The following is a 14,598-nucleotide window of genomic DNA, read 5'->3' on the forward strand; positions in this document are numbered from 1 at the left end:
AAATGAATGCCTGTTGAGCATAGATAGTAGTTGAATGAGAGACCTTCAAGGAAATGAGTCTCTGAAGTGTACACATCTTGTACGTCAGTCTACAGTTGTCATCTGAAGAATATACTACTGTAGTTCTGGTTGTCCTTCCCCACCCATTTATTATTTTACCTTTGTGTAAAATGGTAATTCTGTGCAAAAAATGCACAAATGCAAAAACCTTCAGGATTTAATTGCAAAAAAGTCTCACGATTTGAGATTCCCACAGCAACCATAAATCTGCTTTTATATGTTTGCTTTACGGTATGGCTTTGATATTTAATCACACAAACTGTGCTGTTGCACATTTTTATGAAAAAGGGCAGTACCTTAGGATCATAGTGATTGCTTGGTGGCAGTTGCTATAGTAAATGTTGCAAAACAGTTTCAATTGTAATCCCCTATTTCTACACACTGTGTTTCTGAAAGTAACCTGTCTGGGTGATTCCTTCCATCTAGAGCCTCTGCCATACCTGTTTTCTTGAGTTTGTTTGAGATGAGGGTGTATTTTTCCTCCCCCTCTCCCTTCTCTGTGTTTATAAAATAAATAAAACTCCAAAACAAAAATCCCACCTGTAGAGTTGCTGAGGTTGATCCCTCAGCGGGGCTGTGCAGTATCCCACTGCCTCGCTCTAAGTCGCTGTCAGTCCACGCTCTGCGGCTGTGTGGGATGACAAGCACACGGTTAGGGGCTCAGACCTTTAAGCTGGGGCTGAGTCAGTGGTTCAAAAGCAGCCCCAGCCCTAGGTCAGGGCGGGGCAGCTGCCAAACAGTCAAGGACTCAGTCCTTTAAGCAGGGGTTGAGTCAGTAGTTCAAAAGCAGCCCAGGCCCTAGGTCAGGGTGGGGCAGCAAGCAAACAGTCAGGGACTCAGGCCCTTAAGTGGGTGCTGAGTCAATAGTCAAGTTGTCCTAGCCTCCCCAGGCCAGGAAAAGGACAAGGGGGAGCCAGTCACCCAAGGAGTGGGTGGCAGGGGGGACACAGGCCCTCCCTCTCCACTGCTTCCCAGTCCGGGGCCCTAGCAGCGGCAAAGACTCGCTGCTGTCAGTGGGGATCCTGGCCGCAACACACTGACATAGGTTCAGGCAGTGCTGCAGCCAGACTGGGGTCAGCTGCCCTCGGGCTACTTCCACTCTCCCCCTCATAGGTTACCTGGGTTGTGCTAGCGTCCTCGGCGGTCTCGAACACCATCGGTTCCTCGGGGTAGCTGGGAAGGGGCAGGCTCGGCTGGCCTGGTGCGACCTCCGGCCGGCCGGGGCCTGCTGTTGTCTCCCAAGAGGGAGCTCGGTTGCAGACTTCTGATCTCTCCAGTGGCTGGTTCTCCACTGAGCTCTGCCGGTGAACTTTTATACTTCCGGGTCGGCGCTGTGACCTCTGAGGGGTGGGCACAGGACCCAGTGGCTCCACCCATCTTGATGTTAGGGGTGGTTCGTCCCTCAGCGGGGTTATGGGGTATCCCACCGCCTCACTACACCACCACACTTTTAGACATTGTTAAAACACAAATAGCTTAAGTTTGAAACTTGGCCTGGATGTGATCTTCCATGAGGAGGGCTTGTGTTTTCACTAAGTCTGGAAAATGGTGGACTTTTGCAGAATTTTGACCCTTTGAAAATTTCCTGTCAAGCATGTGTAATTGAAAATGGTGAGATTTTAAGGAGCATTGTATGCTTGCACACCTAGGGTGTACATACTCTCCTAAACAAGGTAAAATAACAGTAGGGCTTTGTCTTACGTGATGCATTCCTATTGTGTTTCAGTTTCTTAAGACTTAATATTGTAGTGACTTAGTTAAAACTAGTGTCATCCTGTCTTGCTTTTTGGGCTACATAATAAAAAGATACAAGCTGAGTTGTCTCTCATCTGATGGGAATAATGGGGGAATTTGGATCAAGTAATGCATTAAATTTGAGTGCTTCCAATAAATGATTCAACAAAAAATCATTCTTCAGATACAGTAAGTGAGTAACTGACTAACGTATTTAGATTGTATCACAGCTTGGTAGTTTTCTAAAACATTTTAGGGGCTTGAGTATATTTTAGGTAGAAAAATAGCTGATTTTTACTGATACTGAAGCTATACTTCTGTGACAAGCTCTAGAACAGCAGTGGGCAAACTTTTTGGCCCAAGGGCCACATCTGGATATAGAAATTGTGTGGCGGGCCATGAATGCTCATGAAATTGGGAGTTGGGGTATGTGTGTGGGGGGTGTTAAAGGCTCTGGCTGGGGGTGTGGGGTCTGGAATGGGGCCAGAAATTAGGAGTTCAGGGTGTGAGAGGGGGCTCCGGGCTGGGTCAGGGGGTTGGAGTGTGAAGGGGGGGTGAGGGCTCTGATGGGGGGTACAGGCTGTGGGTTGGGGGTTGCTGTGAGCTGAGACCAAGGGGTTTGGAGGGTGGGAGGGGGATCAGGGTGGGGTTAGAGGGTTCTGGCATGGGAGGGCATCGGGGTGCAGGCTCCAGACGACACTCTAGGTCAGGCAGCTTCCGGAAGCAGCAGCATGTTCCTCCTCCAGCTCTTGCGTGGAGGTGCAGCCTGGCGGCTTGGTGTGCTGTTCAATCTGCAGGCGCCACCGCTGTAGCTCTCCTTGGCCATGGTTTCTGGCCAATGGGAGCTGTGGAGCCCCTTGGTTGACCTTATGCATAGGAGCCGGAGGGCGGACGTGCTTTTGCTTCCGGGATCCATGCGGCGCCATAGCACGTGCAGAGCAGGGCAAGCTCCCGGCTGGAGTGCCGAAGCGGGGCAAGCCCTGGACCCTGCTCCCCAGCAAGAACTTGAGAACTGGATTAAAATGTCTGAAGGGCCGGATGTGGCCTCTAGGCTGTAGTTTTCCCACCCCTTGCTCTAGCAGGAGGGAATTTGTGACCTTGATTGTGCAGTTATCTCCTTGGTTTTTGAGACAGTTCTTCAAATCAATGCTTTTCTGGTTGAGCAGACCGTAAATGAGGAAGTGGTGTGCTGGAGCATGAATTCTTACACTTTTACTTTAATACTTGGAATCTTACCTTGGTGTAATCAGAGAAGAGTAAAGATCAAGGGGAAGGATTGTTAGCATCAATGCATGTAGCTTTTGCCTTTGGATTCTCAGCTTGTAATTTGCAATGTTTCTCTGTTCCTGGCCTGGTCTGTTTTTCATCCCTGCATTTGAGAACAGCTTCAGATATAATTACACTTGTATCATGGATACTGATGCAGTGCCTATTTTTGATCTAGCCACGGGGACTCTTGCAGACTGCACTGTGCAGAGATCTAATTTGAATTAACCGTCATTGGTGTGCAGAGAGTGGAGAAAGCATTCACACTGTGCATATAGCTAGGATGGATCCTCATCTTCTCAAATTAAAATTAATGTAAATGAGTTCTTCTAGTTAAAGTAAATGAGTTCTTCAAGTTGTCTGTCTGGAAGATACTTGATCATGCCCTTCCTCCCCCTGTAGCTCAGTTGGATGGATATTCCCTAGCTCCCTACCATCTTGTTTATTCAGATTCTCAGATGTATGGCTTCCTTGGGAAGCAGGAGCTCAGTGGAGGTTTATCAGTGCTTCTCTTGTGGGCTAAGGGGGTGGGAGGGAGAGGGTTACCTAATGTCAAAGTATCATATTTCAGCACTGTGTACTGTTATATAGCTAGTAAGACTCTAGCAAGGCAGCTTATGGAAGGCAGCATCTGGGTAATGAAGACTGATCATAACATTACACTGACCATTTTTTTTTTTTTTCCTCCACAGGTTGATCTGTATGTTTGCTTGTTTTGTGGCCGGGGAAACAATGAGGACAAACTGCTACTGTGTGATGGATGTGATGATAGCTACCACACTTTTTGCTTGATTCCCCCTTTGCCTGATGTGCCAAAGGGTGACTGGAGATGCCCGAAATGTGTTGCTGAGGTACAGAGAACTACTCAAGCTCTCTGCATCTATTCATGCTATTAGGAAGAGCCATTTACAATGGTTGCTCAGCCCTTTAAGCTCTGTCTTCTTCCTCTTGTCATTGGAGCAGAATGTGTAGTTTTATATATAGTTGGAGATATTGTCAAGATATGATCTGTGACTGCTGCTGTGACTGAGTCTCCAGAAGCCCCTTGTTCAGCAAATGAAGCTGTTGGGTAGCATAATAAAGAAGAGCGTCTGCCAGAGGAAGCCTAAAACTCTCTGGGCAGCCAAAGTCTGTGTGTTAAGAGCTGGGATTGGATTTGAGTTATTAGAGGGTGTTAATAAAAAAGTAACTAGCCATCAGCTGTCTGGCATGTTTGCGTGTTCAGATACACTGTCAGAGGGCTCTATTGATGTTGAAAGGGGCATTGCGGAAATAGGCAAGGTGGAATAGCCTGTCATGTGACCGAGGCTGCTATTTGCCCCCTCTCTGTGGATAAGACAGTGAAAGAAACTCCTCTGAATCTATGCATGTCAGATGATTCAAGTTACTAACCAATTAGCATAAAACTATTATACCAAAGCAGTTATCCGAATAAACCCTCTTACCCTTCTCTCCCTCTCTCCACATACGCTTATCTTCTCAACAGCTAAACCAGCTACTGACTTACTAAGACACGGTGGGTGAGATAATATCTTTTATTGGACCAACTTCTGTTGGTTACCTCTCCCGCCTTGTCACTCTAACATCCTGGGACCGACATGGCTACAATTAACTGCATTACTAAGACTAAGGCAGTTGTAAGTTTTGCTGTAGGACAGTTCTTCTACAGCTGCTTGTCTTAGTGCCTGAATCTCACATAATCCCCTTTTAGCTTAAGGCTGCCTCAGTATCTTTGCTGTCCCTTGTCGTTCTGCCTACTTCAGCAAGTGCTGAGACAGTGCCTTTGGTAGTGCAGGTGAAGCTGCATGGCAGTTAGTTTGACTGCCCAACTGGTAGTTGTGTGGTAGGAACTGCCCCATCTGGAGAAAGCAATTGAAACCAATATTTTGTGTTTGTATTAGCCAAGGAAATTGACTTAGACACTGGTCTCCTCCAGTAAGAGCCTGGCTGCTTGTCATCAGTTGCAGGAGTAATATTTGTATTGCCTCTCCTAGGAATGTAACAAACCACGTGAGGCCTTTGGATTTGAGCAGGCTGTCAGGGAGTACACCCTCCAGAGCTTTGGAGAGATGGCAGATAACTTCAAATCTGATTATTTCAACATGCCAGTCCATGTAAGTATCCCTGTTTGTCAGGATTTGTTATTGGGGAAGGCACTGAAGTGAAGCTGACACAGTTTTTGGTGGGCATCTCATGATTGATTTAAAGGGACAATATCAGTTTGAAATATATAAACAAATGATTTAGCTTTCTGGCATCTGGTCACGTCTCCTTCAGTTTCCCCTCTTTCTGCTGGTGGTCCGCTGTTTCCTTCTGATGGATGGGTGACTTAGGCCTATACTCCAGCAAAGTACTTTGGTCAAACTATTAAATTCCTTCCCTTTTCAGGGTTCAGCAAACCAGGCAGTCCAAATAATGTATTTTATTCTTCCTTGTTGGCACAGGGTTCTTCCTCCAGCCCTTTACCTTGTATAATCCTTTTGACTCAGGCATGGTTCAAGTCTTTCGTCCCCTGTTACAAACCTGACCAAGTGTCGTCCTCACCCCCTCCATGGACGGTCACCAGACTGCTGTATTGGAACCAATATTTGAATTGCACATGCTTCCATATCCATTGGGTTTGAGCAGCATCCAGACACTCACTCTAGTTCTTGCTTCTCAGGCACACTCCAGGGGTGCAGACTTCCTATCCGGCGTCCTCCCCTTTAGGATGTGGAATCCTGTAGTCGAGCTGCCTCGGGTTCAAAGTCAAGTGTTGACACCCTCTTTCTCCCCTACCCCCATCCTCCCACTTAAGTCTCCCCACCAGCTAGTGCACGTTTTCCCTAGTGATCAGCTCTCATGGACATTCTGGTATTCAATTCAGCTCTTTGGGGATGCATGACAGATAAAGTAAGGTGCACCAGTTTTGTAAAGGAACTTTTTAACCACACACGCATGCACATGTGTGTATGTGCGCACACACAACTTTACTCTTAGACAGTACAGGGAATATACATCTCTATGCGTAAACAACAAAGAGCTGAATGCATTTCCTTCCTTCCGTCCTCTACTTCTGAGACCCTTTTAGGGTTTAGTCTGCCTCCTTCAGGGGAACCAGGTCATTCTGACCCTCCACTCCTTCTGCTCAGTCTTCTGGTTCTGGTGAAGGGCTTCCCTCCTCTTGTCAGTGTGTGTGTGTCCCTTTTAAAAGCAAGGTCTGATGCTTCTTCCTGCTGCTTTTGTCATACTGAGATTTTCCCTTCTCCCTGCTTTCAGGTAGGGTTGCTGAGAGAGGGTCAATAAAATCAGTGTCACAGACTGTTGCCCCCATGGTACCATCTGGGAATGGCTCTTCAGCTGTTGATGGTCCTGTTTCAGATTCTCAGACCTAGTCTATCTTCTACTGTAAAATGGAACAGATTAGTCATAAATAGAGTTCATAAATCAAATGGAGTTCACACCTTTATTGAGTTCAATCAGTGGTCTTCACTAGGATTAACCAGCTGATGCAGGGCTGAAAGGAGGACTTTGTCCCTTGCTGGAAGCCCCCAAGCAAAACCAATCCCACTGGGTCTTGAGCTCCTATTAGTGATGTGCTGCCTCAAGCCTTTCCTCCTTATTTCACCTCATCCTGAGACCATTCTATGAACTCTGTTCTTGTTTACAGCCCACTTTCTGGACTTGATGTTCTCTTGATGGAGAGCCCTTCAATTTTCACTTCCTGGTCTCTGCAGTCACCTTCTGCTCCTTGCAGATATTTGTACTCTGGATAGCCTTCTTCTAAGTCCTACCCTCCCTCTTCTTAACTGACCCATAGGCTTCTTGTATAGTTCAGTCATTTGACTGCCCACCCTCATGATCACATGAGCCTCTGGGACTACATTGCTTGTCAGTCGCTCCTGGGGACTGTCGCCCAGCATGATGATCTTTAAAGAGCTGAGCTCTATAAGATTTGTATTAGTAGCACTTGGTCTTAAAGGGCCCAGTATACTCTGTTACCCTAGCCGGTTTAACAAGTTTCAGATACCTCTGCCCTCAGCTTCTTATCAAGTTTTATTTTTAAAAACTACTTTTTCTTGTTTATAAAAATGTCTCCTATGTTGTGTGTGAGAGCCATACAAACTGGAGAAACGGACTGTGGTCTGATTATACCGAAAGATCTGTCAAATGTGTAATACACAATATATGAGCCCTCAAATGAGAGAGGTGTTTCCCCAGTAATCTTTTTTGCTGTAATAATCTAGGGATGGAGTTGTGATTCAGTCACAGGACTGAAATGGAAACTCTAGGTTCTGTTACTGCTTCTGCTGTAGATTTCTTGTAGCATAACACTTTGAGCAGGACACACAATCTCTCTGCTTTGTTTCTTCCATCTGTAAAATGGAGATAGTACTTCCTTAGCTGATAGGGTATGTGCAGCTAAATTAATGTTTGTGAAATACTGTGGTGATAAGCACGTAGAAAAGCCAATATTAAAAAATAATGTCAGTGTTACTTTCAGCAATGATAGATTAAAAAAAGTTTCTGACAAATGTGATTAAGTTTATGGTATCCCATTAACACTCCAGAATTAGTGAATAGTTTCCTTTTTGGAAAGGAGCACCCTTGATGAAGCAGAAACAAAGAATCTTTGTGCCTCTTGTATTTCTTATAAATCTGTGGGTGGCTGAGAGCTTAGGGGTTGGAGGAAAAGGACATTGGTCAGCTTGAGCCAAATGGGCAACTGTTATCCAATTTGTTGTGATAGATGCACAGTCTGGTTCTTTGTTCAGCGAGTATCAGTCTGTTCTGAAGACCCAGTTGAATTATTGGATATGTTGTGGTTGCTGTCTTCCTTTCTGATGGGTATGTGCATAACCTGGCCTGGCGATAAAATTACTTAAAAACGGCCATACTGGGTCAGACCAAAGGTCCACCTAGTCCAGGTTCCTGTCTTCCAACAGTGGCCAGTGCCAGGTGCCCCAGAGGGACTGAACAGAACAGGTAATCATCTCTTGTTGCCCACTTCCAGCTTCTGGCAAAACAGAGGCTAAGGACACCATCCCTGTCTATCCTGGCTAATAGCCATTGTTGGATCTATTCTCCGTGAACTTATCTAATTCTTTTAAAAACCCTGTTATAACCTTCCTTCTGGCAAGGAGTTCTTCAGGTTGACTCTGTGTTATGTGAAAAATTACCCCATAGCATGACGTAGTAGTCCTTAATGGACACATCTGGAGTGCAGGGCATTTTGCTCACTCTTTTATTCTTACAGAATTATGGGGCTATTTGTTTATTTTTCTAACTAGAACTATATATCTGGGCACTTTGCACTTTATCATCCTACCTTTTTTTCCACCTACTCCTTCCTACACAATGTGACATACTGCTTCTAAAACCTGGTAAGCCTGTAAGGCTCCTTACCTTGTCCTAACCCTGTAAGCATCTACACTACAATGTTGCTGCTGCTGATATGAGTGGCACACTACATGGACCTAACAACTCCACCTCAGCAAGAGGAATAGATCTTAGGTCGATGTAGTTAGGATGACGCAGTGTCCATGTAGACTGCATTATTTACATTGCCTGTTGATTGTCAGCCTCCAGGGCTGACAGCTGGAGCTCTCCTTGCCCTCCTGGGGGTGACAACTGTCAGTCCCCCACACTATCCCACTTAAGTCAGTGCAGGCACGCACCACCTACAGAAGGAGGGTAGTGTGGACATGAAAAACCCCAGTAATTACTGTGGTAGCTGTATGTTGACCCAAGTTAGGTCAATTTAATTTTGTGTAGATAAGGTGTAAGAAATGGCCAAAAAAAAAAAAAAAATCATATGATTTCCATGGAATTTGATTCTCGTGTGGTGTGGGAGGAGACTGGATTTAATGTCTGATCTGTGAGGTGTTGGGAAAGGTACATTATCAGTTTTGGGTGTTTTGTTTTGTTTTGTTAACCCTGGGATAATGCTGTATGCCCTGGAATGCCTTTGTCTTTACAGATGGTTCCCACTGAGCTGGTGGAGAAGGAGTTCTGGCGACTGGTGAGCAGCATTGAGGAGGATGTCATTGTGGAATATGGGGCTGATATCTCATCCAAGGACTTTGGAAGTGGTTTCCCTGTGAAGGATGGCCGTCGAAAGATGATGCCAGAAGAGGAGGTGTGAACAGGGAAATGTTAACTGACCCAAACTTTGCAGAACAGGAAGTTGCACTTCATTTAGGACTGAAATTGATGTGGATTTTTGCAGTTTTGTGAAGGAAAATAGTGATAGCTTTTACAATGTACCAACATTTCTTTAAGGCAAATGTGATCTGGAGGCTAAAGCAGGGGGATTAGAGTCAAGAGACCTAGGTTTCATTCCTGGCACAGTCACTGATTTACTATGACTGACAAATTATTTTTCCTTGCTGCAGTCTGCACCTGTTTTGCGTGGTTGTTGCAAGGGTTAATCTTTGTAAAGTGCTTAGATCTTCAGGTGAAAGTTGTGATAGAAATGCAAAGTATTAAGGCAGTATTCTGCATGCATTTCTGAACCGTTCTCAGCATAAGGAGTCTGACAAGATTTTTTCATGAACTGTTCAATCTTCTGTTAACTACCAGAACCTCAGCCTTCTCATCCAGATGTTCTATATTTAGAATCTATTGAGGATAAGTTAAACGGATTGGTTTTCAGTTGTTTTTCTTATCTGTATCTTCTCATACTCACAGCATACAGCATATGCCATGCTATCATAAGTAGAACAAAGGGAAAAGAACCACTAGGACTCAAGTTATCCCAGTACCCTTTCATGGCTTCTGCTCTGTTTAAATTAATTTTAGCCAATATGAGTTGCTGATGACAGCCTGCAGTACATCTGCCATCCTGAAATGTGGTCCAGTGTGAAGGAACTATGATGAGCATTTGAGGCATGTTATATATGAACACAGTTCTTAACTTTGTCTTTCTGGTGGAGGCATGTTGAGATGTCTGTAGTTAGAGGTGAATTTGGGATCATCTGAGTGGTGACTTGTTCTTTTGCCTCTATACTTTTTTACCACTGCAAGTGTTATTTACTCTATCCCATAATGCAAAAACTAGTGTTGCCTGATAAAATTAATAGGCAGTAGGCTTAATTCAAACCACAGGAAATAATTTTTCCATACAATGTACAGTTAATCTGTGGAACTCATTGCCATGGGGTGTTGTGGTGGCCAAAAGTATAACTGGGTTAAAAAACTAGTTAGTTAAGTTCACGGAGGATAGGACCATCAGTGACGGTTAGCCAAGATGTTCAGGGAGGCAACCCCAAGCTCAGGGTTACTAAACCACTGGCTGCCAGAAGCTGGAAGGGAATGATGGTTGTATCACTCCAACTGCCCTATTCTGTACACTCCCTCTGTAGTTCTGGCATTGACCAATGTCAGAGACAGGATACTGGGCTAGATGGACCGCTGGTCTGACTGGGTATGGCAGTTTTTATGATCTTAGCAAGGACAGTGAGGGAGTTCTCCTGTTTTATTTATGTACCCTTCAAACAGTTTTTTGTAAAGAAGGTTAAGATAAATCATTCTGCAGTAAAATGGGCCTTTGAGTAACTGATTTCCCAGAACATGGTTCATAAAGATGTAGTAAGGCTTGGGTTTCATGATTTCTTTGAAGTGTGTTCCAGGCTTTAATTTTGTCTTCAGGATATCATGCAGATGTCATTTGCCACCCACTTTGCAGAATCCAGTGCTTTACTTAGAGCAAAAGAACAGGGAAAAGTGAAAGTACCTTAAGCGTGTTTAGGTTTCTATCTAAACCAGTATCTAATGAGAGAATTACTTCAATGCAGTCCTGCTAGATTAAGGTCTAAGGAGTAGTTGGAAGACTTGATTAAGTGCCTGATATAAAGAAATACTTCCCACTTCTGAAGCTTCAGCACGGCAGAATACCAATCAAAGGTTAATGTATAAATTAATAGGCTGCTCCATTTATCCTGAGGGCTACCTTCTCCTTAGGCTTGTTAGAATTTTTTGAATGGTCTTCTGACTTCACAGCTTTCTCTCTTTCTTTGGCAGGAGTATGCACTTTCTGGTTGGAACCTGAATAACATGCCAGTGTTGGAACAGTCAGTCCTCGCTCATATCAATGCAGATATCTCTGGCATGAAGGTGCCCTGGCTGTATGTAGGGATGTGCTTCTCCTCTTTCTGCTGGCACATTGAGGACCACTGGAGCTATTCCATCAATTACCTGCACTGGTATGATCTCTCTTCCTGTCACCCTCTTTCCTTGCACTGCCCTGATTGCTCTTAACTGATGCAGTTCTTCATTTAATACCCGTACCTGGTGATAACCATTCTTATGTTTGTTTGTGTGAGACCAAAGGCCCATAAGAGAGATAAGCAGCTCATTTCCTTAGAATGAGACTGACACTAATAGGAAAGATGGATGCAGATATCACTGTATAAGGCACCTCAGTGTTAACCCTTTGGTTACATGTAGATGTTTAAACACCATCACCAGTAACAATGAAAATTCTGTTCTACAGACATCCTTTCTTAGCAAGTCGTGGTGCACTCATCTAATCAAGCAATCCTATTGGCTGAATGATAAACTACTTTATAATGCAGGTTAGAAGTTAGTACTTGTTCATAAGCCAAATATTTTTGGTAAAAAAGTGACGCATCAAAGAACGGGGGTTGGCTTATAAATGAGTCTACACCAAAATTTGATGATTTTAAACTCTATGGAATCATCAGATTGAATATCTAATACTTCGTCGTTTTGTTTAGCTGGAGCGTCTGCAGGCATAGAGCCCTCAGCTCCCAGTGTCCGCAGTTTGCCGTTCCCAGTCAACAGGAGCTGTGGGAAGTGGTTGAGAACAGCAAACTGCGGACACAGGGAGCTGAGGGGCTCTGTACCTGTGAATGCTCCAGGTAAACAAAACGTCCAGGCCCGCTAGCGGCTTACCCTGACAGGCCAGGAGCCAAAGTTTGCCAACCCCTGAAATGTAAGGTCAGCTTATTAATCGGTCATACAGTTTTTGCTATTTTTACCTAACCATGTTGGCGCGTTGACTTCTAAACGAACGAGTATGTACGGTATATTACATGAGAGCAAATAGCTGAGCAGCTCTATATTGATGTAGTGGTGCTCACACTGCTTCCAAATAAGAATCTCACAATGATGTTAACTTGATGTTAGGCTCTCCCAAAATGTTTTGGTGTTTGGATTTTAATTTAAAAAACAACCACCAGATTCACTGCAAACAGACCACTCATACTGCAATTTCCCCATGTCCAGGCTCAGTAATAATGGAGCAGTTTTCAGAGGTAAGCTGTGGGAAGCACCCCTATTCTAAATGAAAAGTGTGTGCTTGTGTGTACATCTTGTAACAGTCAACTTGCCTTTGAACTGTGATTTTAGTTTTCTGGAGAAGTAGGTTTGTTAGTAACCAACAGCCCAGAATATGTTTTGTTTAGAGTTCGGTTATTGGCTTTAGCATACCATGAGCCAGATCATTGTGCTGCGCTTTGGTGCCAGCTGATGAGTTTCAAGAGCCCAGGCAGATGTAAGGGGAAGGTTTGCTTAGTGGGGTTGGACTGGTTCTGTCCTACTAGCAGGTGTCACTGAAGACTTCAGGAATCATTATTTTTCTTAGCTTTTTGGCTGGCTTCTGAATAATTTTGCAATGTATTGAGACAGTGAATGCTAGACAGACATTGAGGTATTTAGACAGAGTTGTTTGCACTTCTGAATTAGTGGATAATATTTTGAGTGGCAGAAAACCATTGACAAATTCTTGGGCTTTCAGGCCAGTATAGAGCATTGTGGTGCTAAGACTTGAAAGACAAGTAATTTGTTTTGCAGTTACTAGTTTTTATCAGTGGATTTCACTCTGTTTGTCCCAACCCCCCTTCATATTTAACATGTTAGGCACATTACCTGTCACTAGGTGTATAAATCTCGCCACAGGTATCCAAGTCAGCTGTCTTTCTCTAGTTCAGAACAGTGGTTTCCAGTAATTGGTTATGTGTAACAAAGTGGTGGCTGCATCTCCTTGCTGGAATGCTTAGGTTTGTGTGCTGTTGTCATCACTTCTGATGCAGTTGTGCAATCTTCTGCTAGTGTCAGAGTTTGGGCTGTTCCACACCCATCCTAAACTCTGTTCTGGGTAAGTGCGTGGTGTTAGGAAGTAGCTTTGCAGTTAAGATCTTAGTCTGATAAAACCCAGTCAGTTGTCTGGAGGAAAAAATAGGAACCCTTTCCTTGAAGAACATGATATTTGGCATCTGTCTTCTCACCTAGGCTTCTCGTGGCAAAGTGCCTGCTGGTACTCTGTCAGATAATGGTAGAAAATGCAGCCATGAATTGTGTTCTGGAGGTAATTCACTTAATTGTCAAGTTAGAACACTGTGTTTGTTTTAGCCCAAGAAGAAAGTGAGTTTGAGAATGTTGTTTCTTGCCACGTGAAAAGGGAGAGCGGTGGGAGGCTCGGTAAAATCACTGGAGCATATCTTGTGTAACACTGACAGAATCCTAAATGGACTTTATTGAATTAGGTTTAATACCTTTTGGGATCCTTTGTATTAAAAATGCAATTGTGTGTGTTATGGAATTATATGTATATAACTTCTCTAGGAGACTGACTAATGAAATCGCTGGAAGGTATTAGGAACTTCAGAAGGCTTTTTGGAACAATCCCTGTGAAGTGGATTTCCTAGGAAGTACCTGGGGAAGGGGGATGCAAATGTGATCCACTTAAATCCATCCTTTTGAAGCTATGCTCTGGGGAAGAAAACCCATTGTCTTCTAATTACCTGCTTCTGGAAACTCCAGATCTGAGACCCCATGAGATGTATAAAGAGTGGGCTAAACATTATGAATGTGCTTATTCTGAGCTGAAGCTGTGATAAACTTGTGAACACAAAAGAAACCCCTTGGGTGGAGTCTGGAAGGACTGCTCCAGCCAGAGCCCATATTAGGGTTGAGGTGATCTCTGGTAAGCATATTAGCATGTGTATAGGCTCTTTTATTGTTTTTAATGTGTTCTCTGTAGTGCTTCCACCTTTAGAATAAAATAGGCTTGCATAGAAAGAACTGTGTGGTAACTTATAAGTGTTTCCAATCACTGTTATAAATCTCTGAAGAGAAAGTGAGCAGGTGTGCTTAAATAGCCTGTCTTGGCTTGGAATAACACAGGAAAGTGTGGCAGGGAACTGTGCTACCTGAAAATACCCTGATCAAAATGGAGTGAGACGCACATCTGCGCCCAAGAAAGGCAACGTCTGGGGAGCTGGAAGCCTGAGAGTAGGTGCCATTGCTGAGGGGAAATACAGGTGCAGTTGTCCTTAGCTGACACACCTTGCGTTAGGATGACATCCTCAGTTTCCTTTAGGTAATGTGTATTGTGGGCTATGTTTTCTGTCAGGGGAGAGCCGAAGACCTGGTATGGAGTGCCCTCTCATGCAGCAGAACAACTAGAGGAGGTGATGAGAGAGTTGGCTCCTGAACTGTTTGAGTCACAGCCTGATCTCCTGCATCAGCTTGTCACCATCATGAACCCCAATGTGCTGATGGAACATGGTGTGCCTGTGAGTAGTACATGAGAAT

At 44.2% G+C, this 14,598-nt stretch overlaps 1 protein-coding gene across 2 annotated transcripts in view; it reads left to right on the forward strand.

The window, feature by feature from the left end:
* KDM5A (lysine demethylase 5A) overlaps positions 1 to 14,598 on the forward strand; it is an 84,236-nt gene that overhangs the window by 19,145 nt on the left and 50,493 nt on the right. For both annotated transcript variants that reach the window (XM_030543128.1, XM_030543122.1), the window contains 5 exons: positions 3,753 to 3,911; positions 5,055 to 5,174; positions 9,020 to 9,178; positions 11,062 to 11,243; positions 14,417 to 14,579. In XM_030543128.1, the coding sequence (XP_030398988.1) occupies positions 3,753 to 3,911; positions 5,055 to 5,174; positions 9,020 to 9,178; positions 11,062 to 11,243; positions 14,417 to 14,579 (783 nt within the window). The remainder of the gene's footprint in view (positions 1 to 3,752; positions 3,912 to 5,054; positions 5,175 to 9,019; positions 9,179 to 11,061; positions 11,244 to 14,416; positions 14,580 to 14,598) is intronic.

Source organism: Gopherus evgoodei, chromosome 1 (genome assembly GCF_007399415.2).
Source record: "Gopherus evgoodei ecotype Sinaloan lineage chromosome 1, rGopEvg1_v1.p, whole genome shotgun sequence".
NCBI classification, from domain to species: Eukaryota; Metazoa; Chordata; order Testudines; family Testudinidae; genus Gopherus; species Gopherus evgoodei.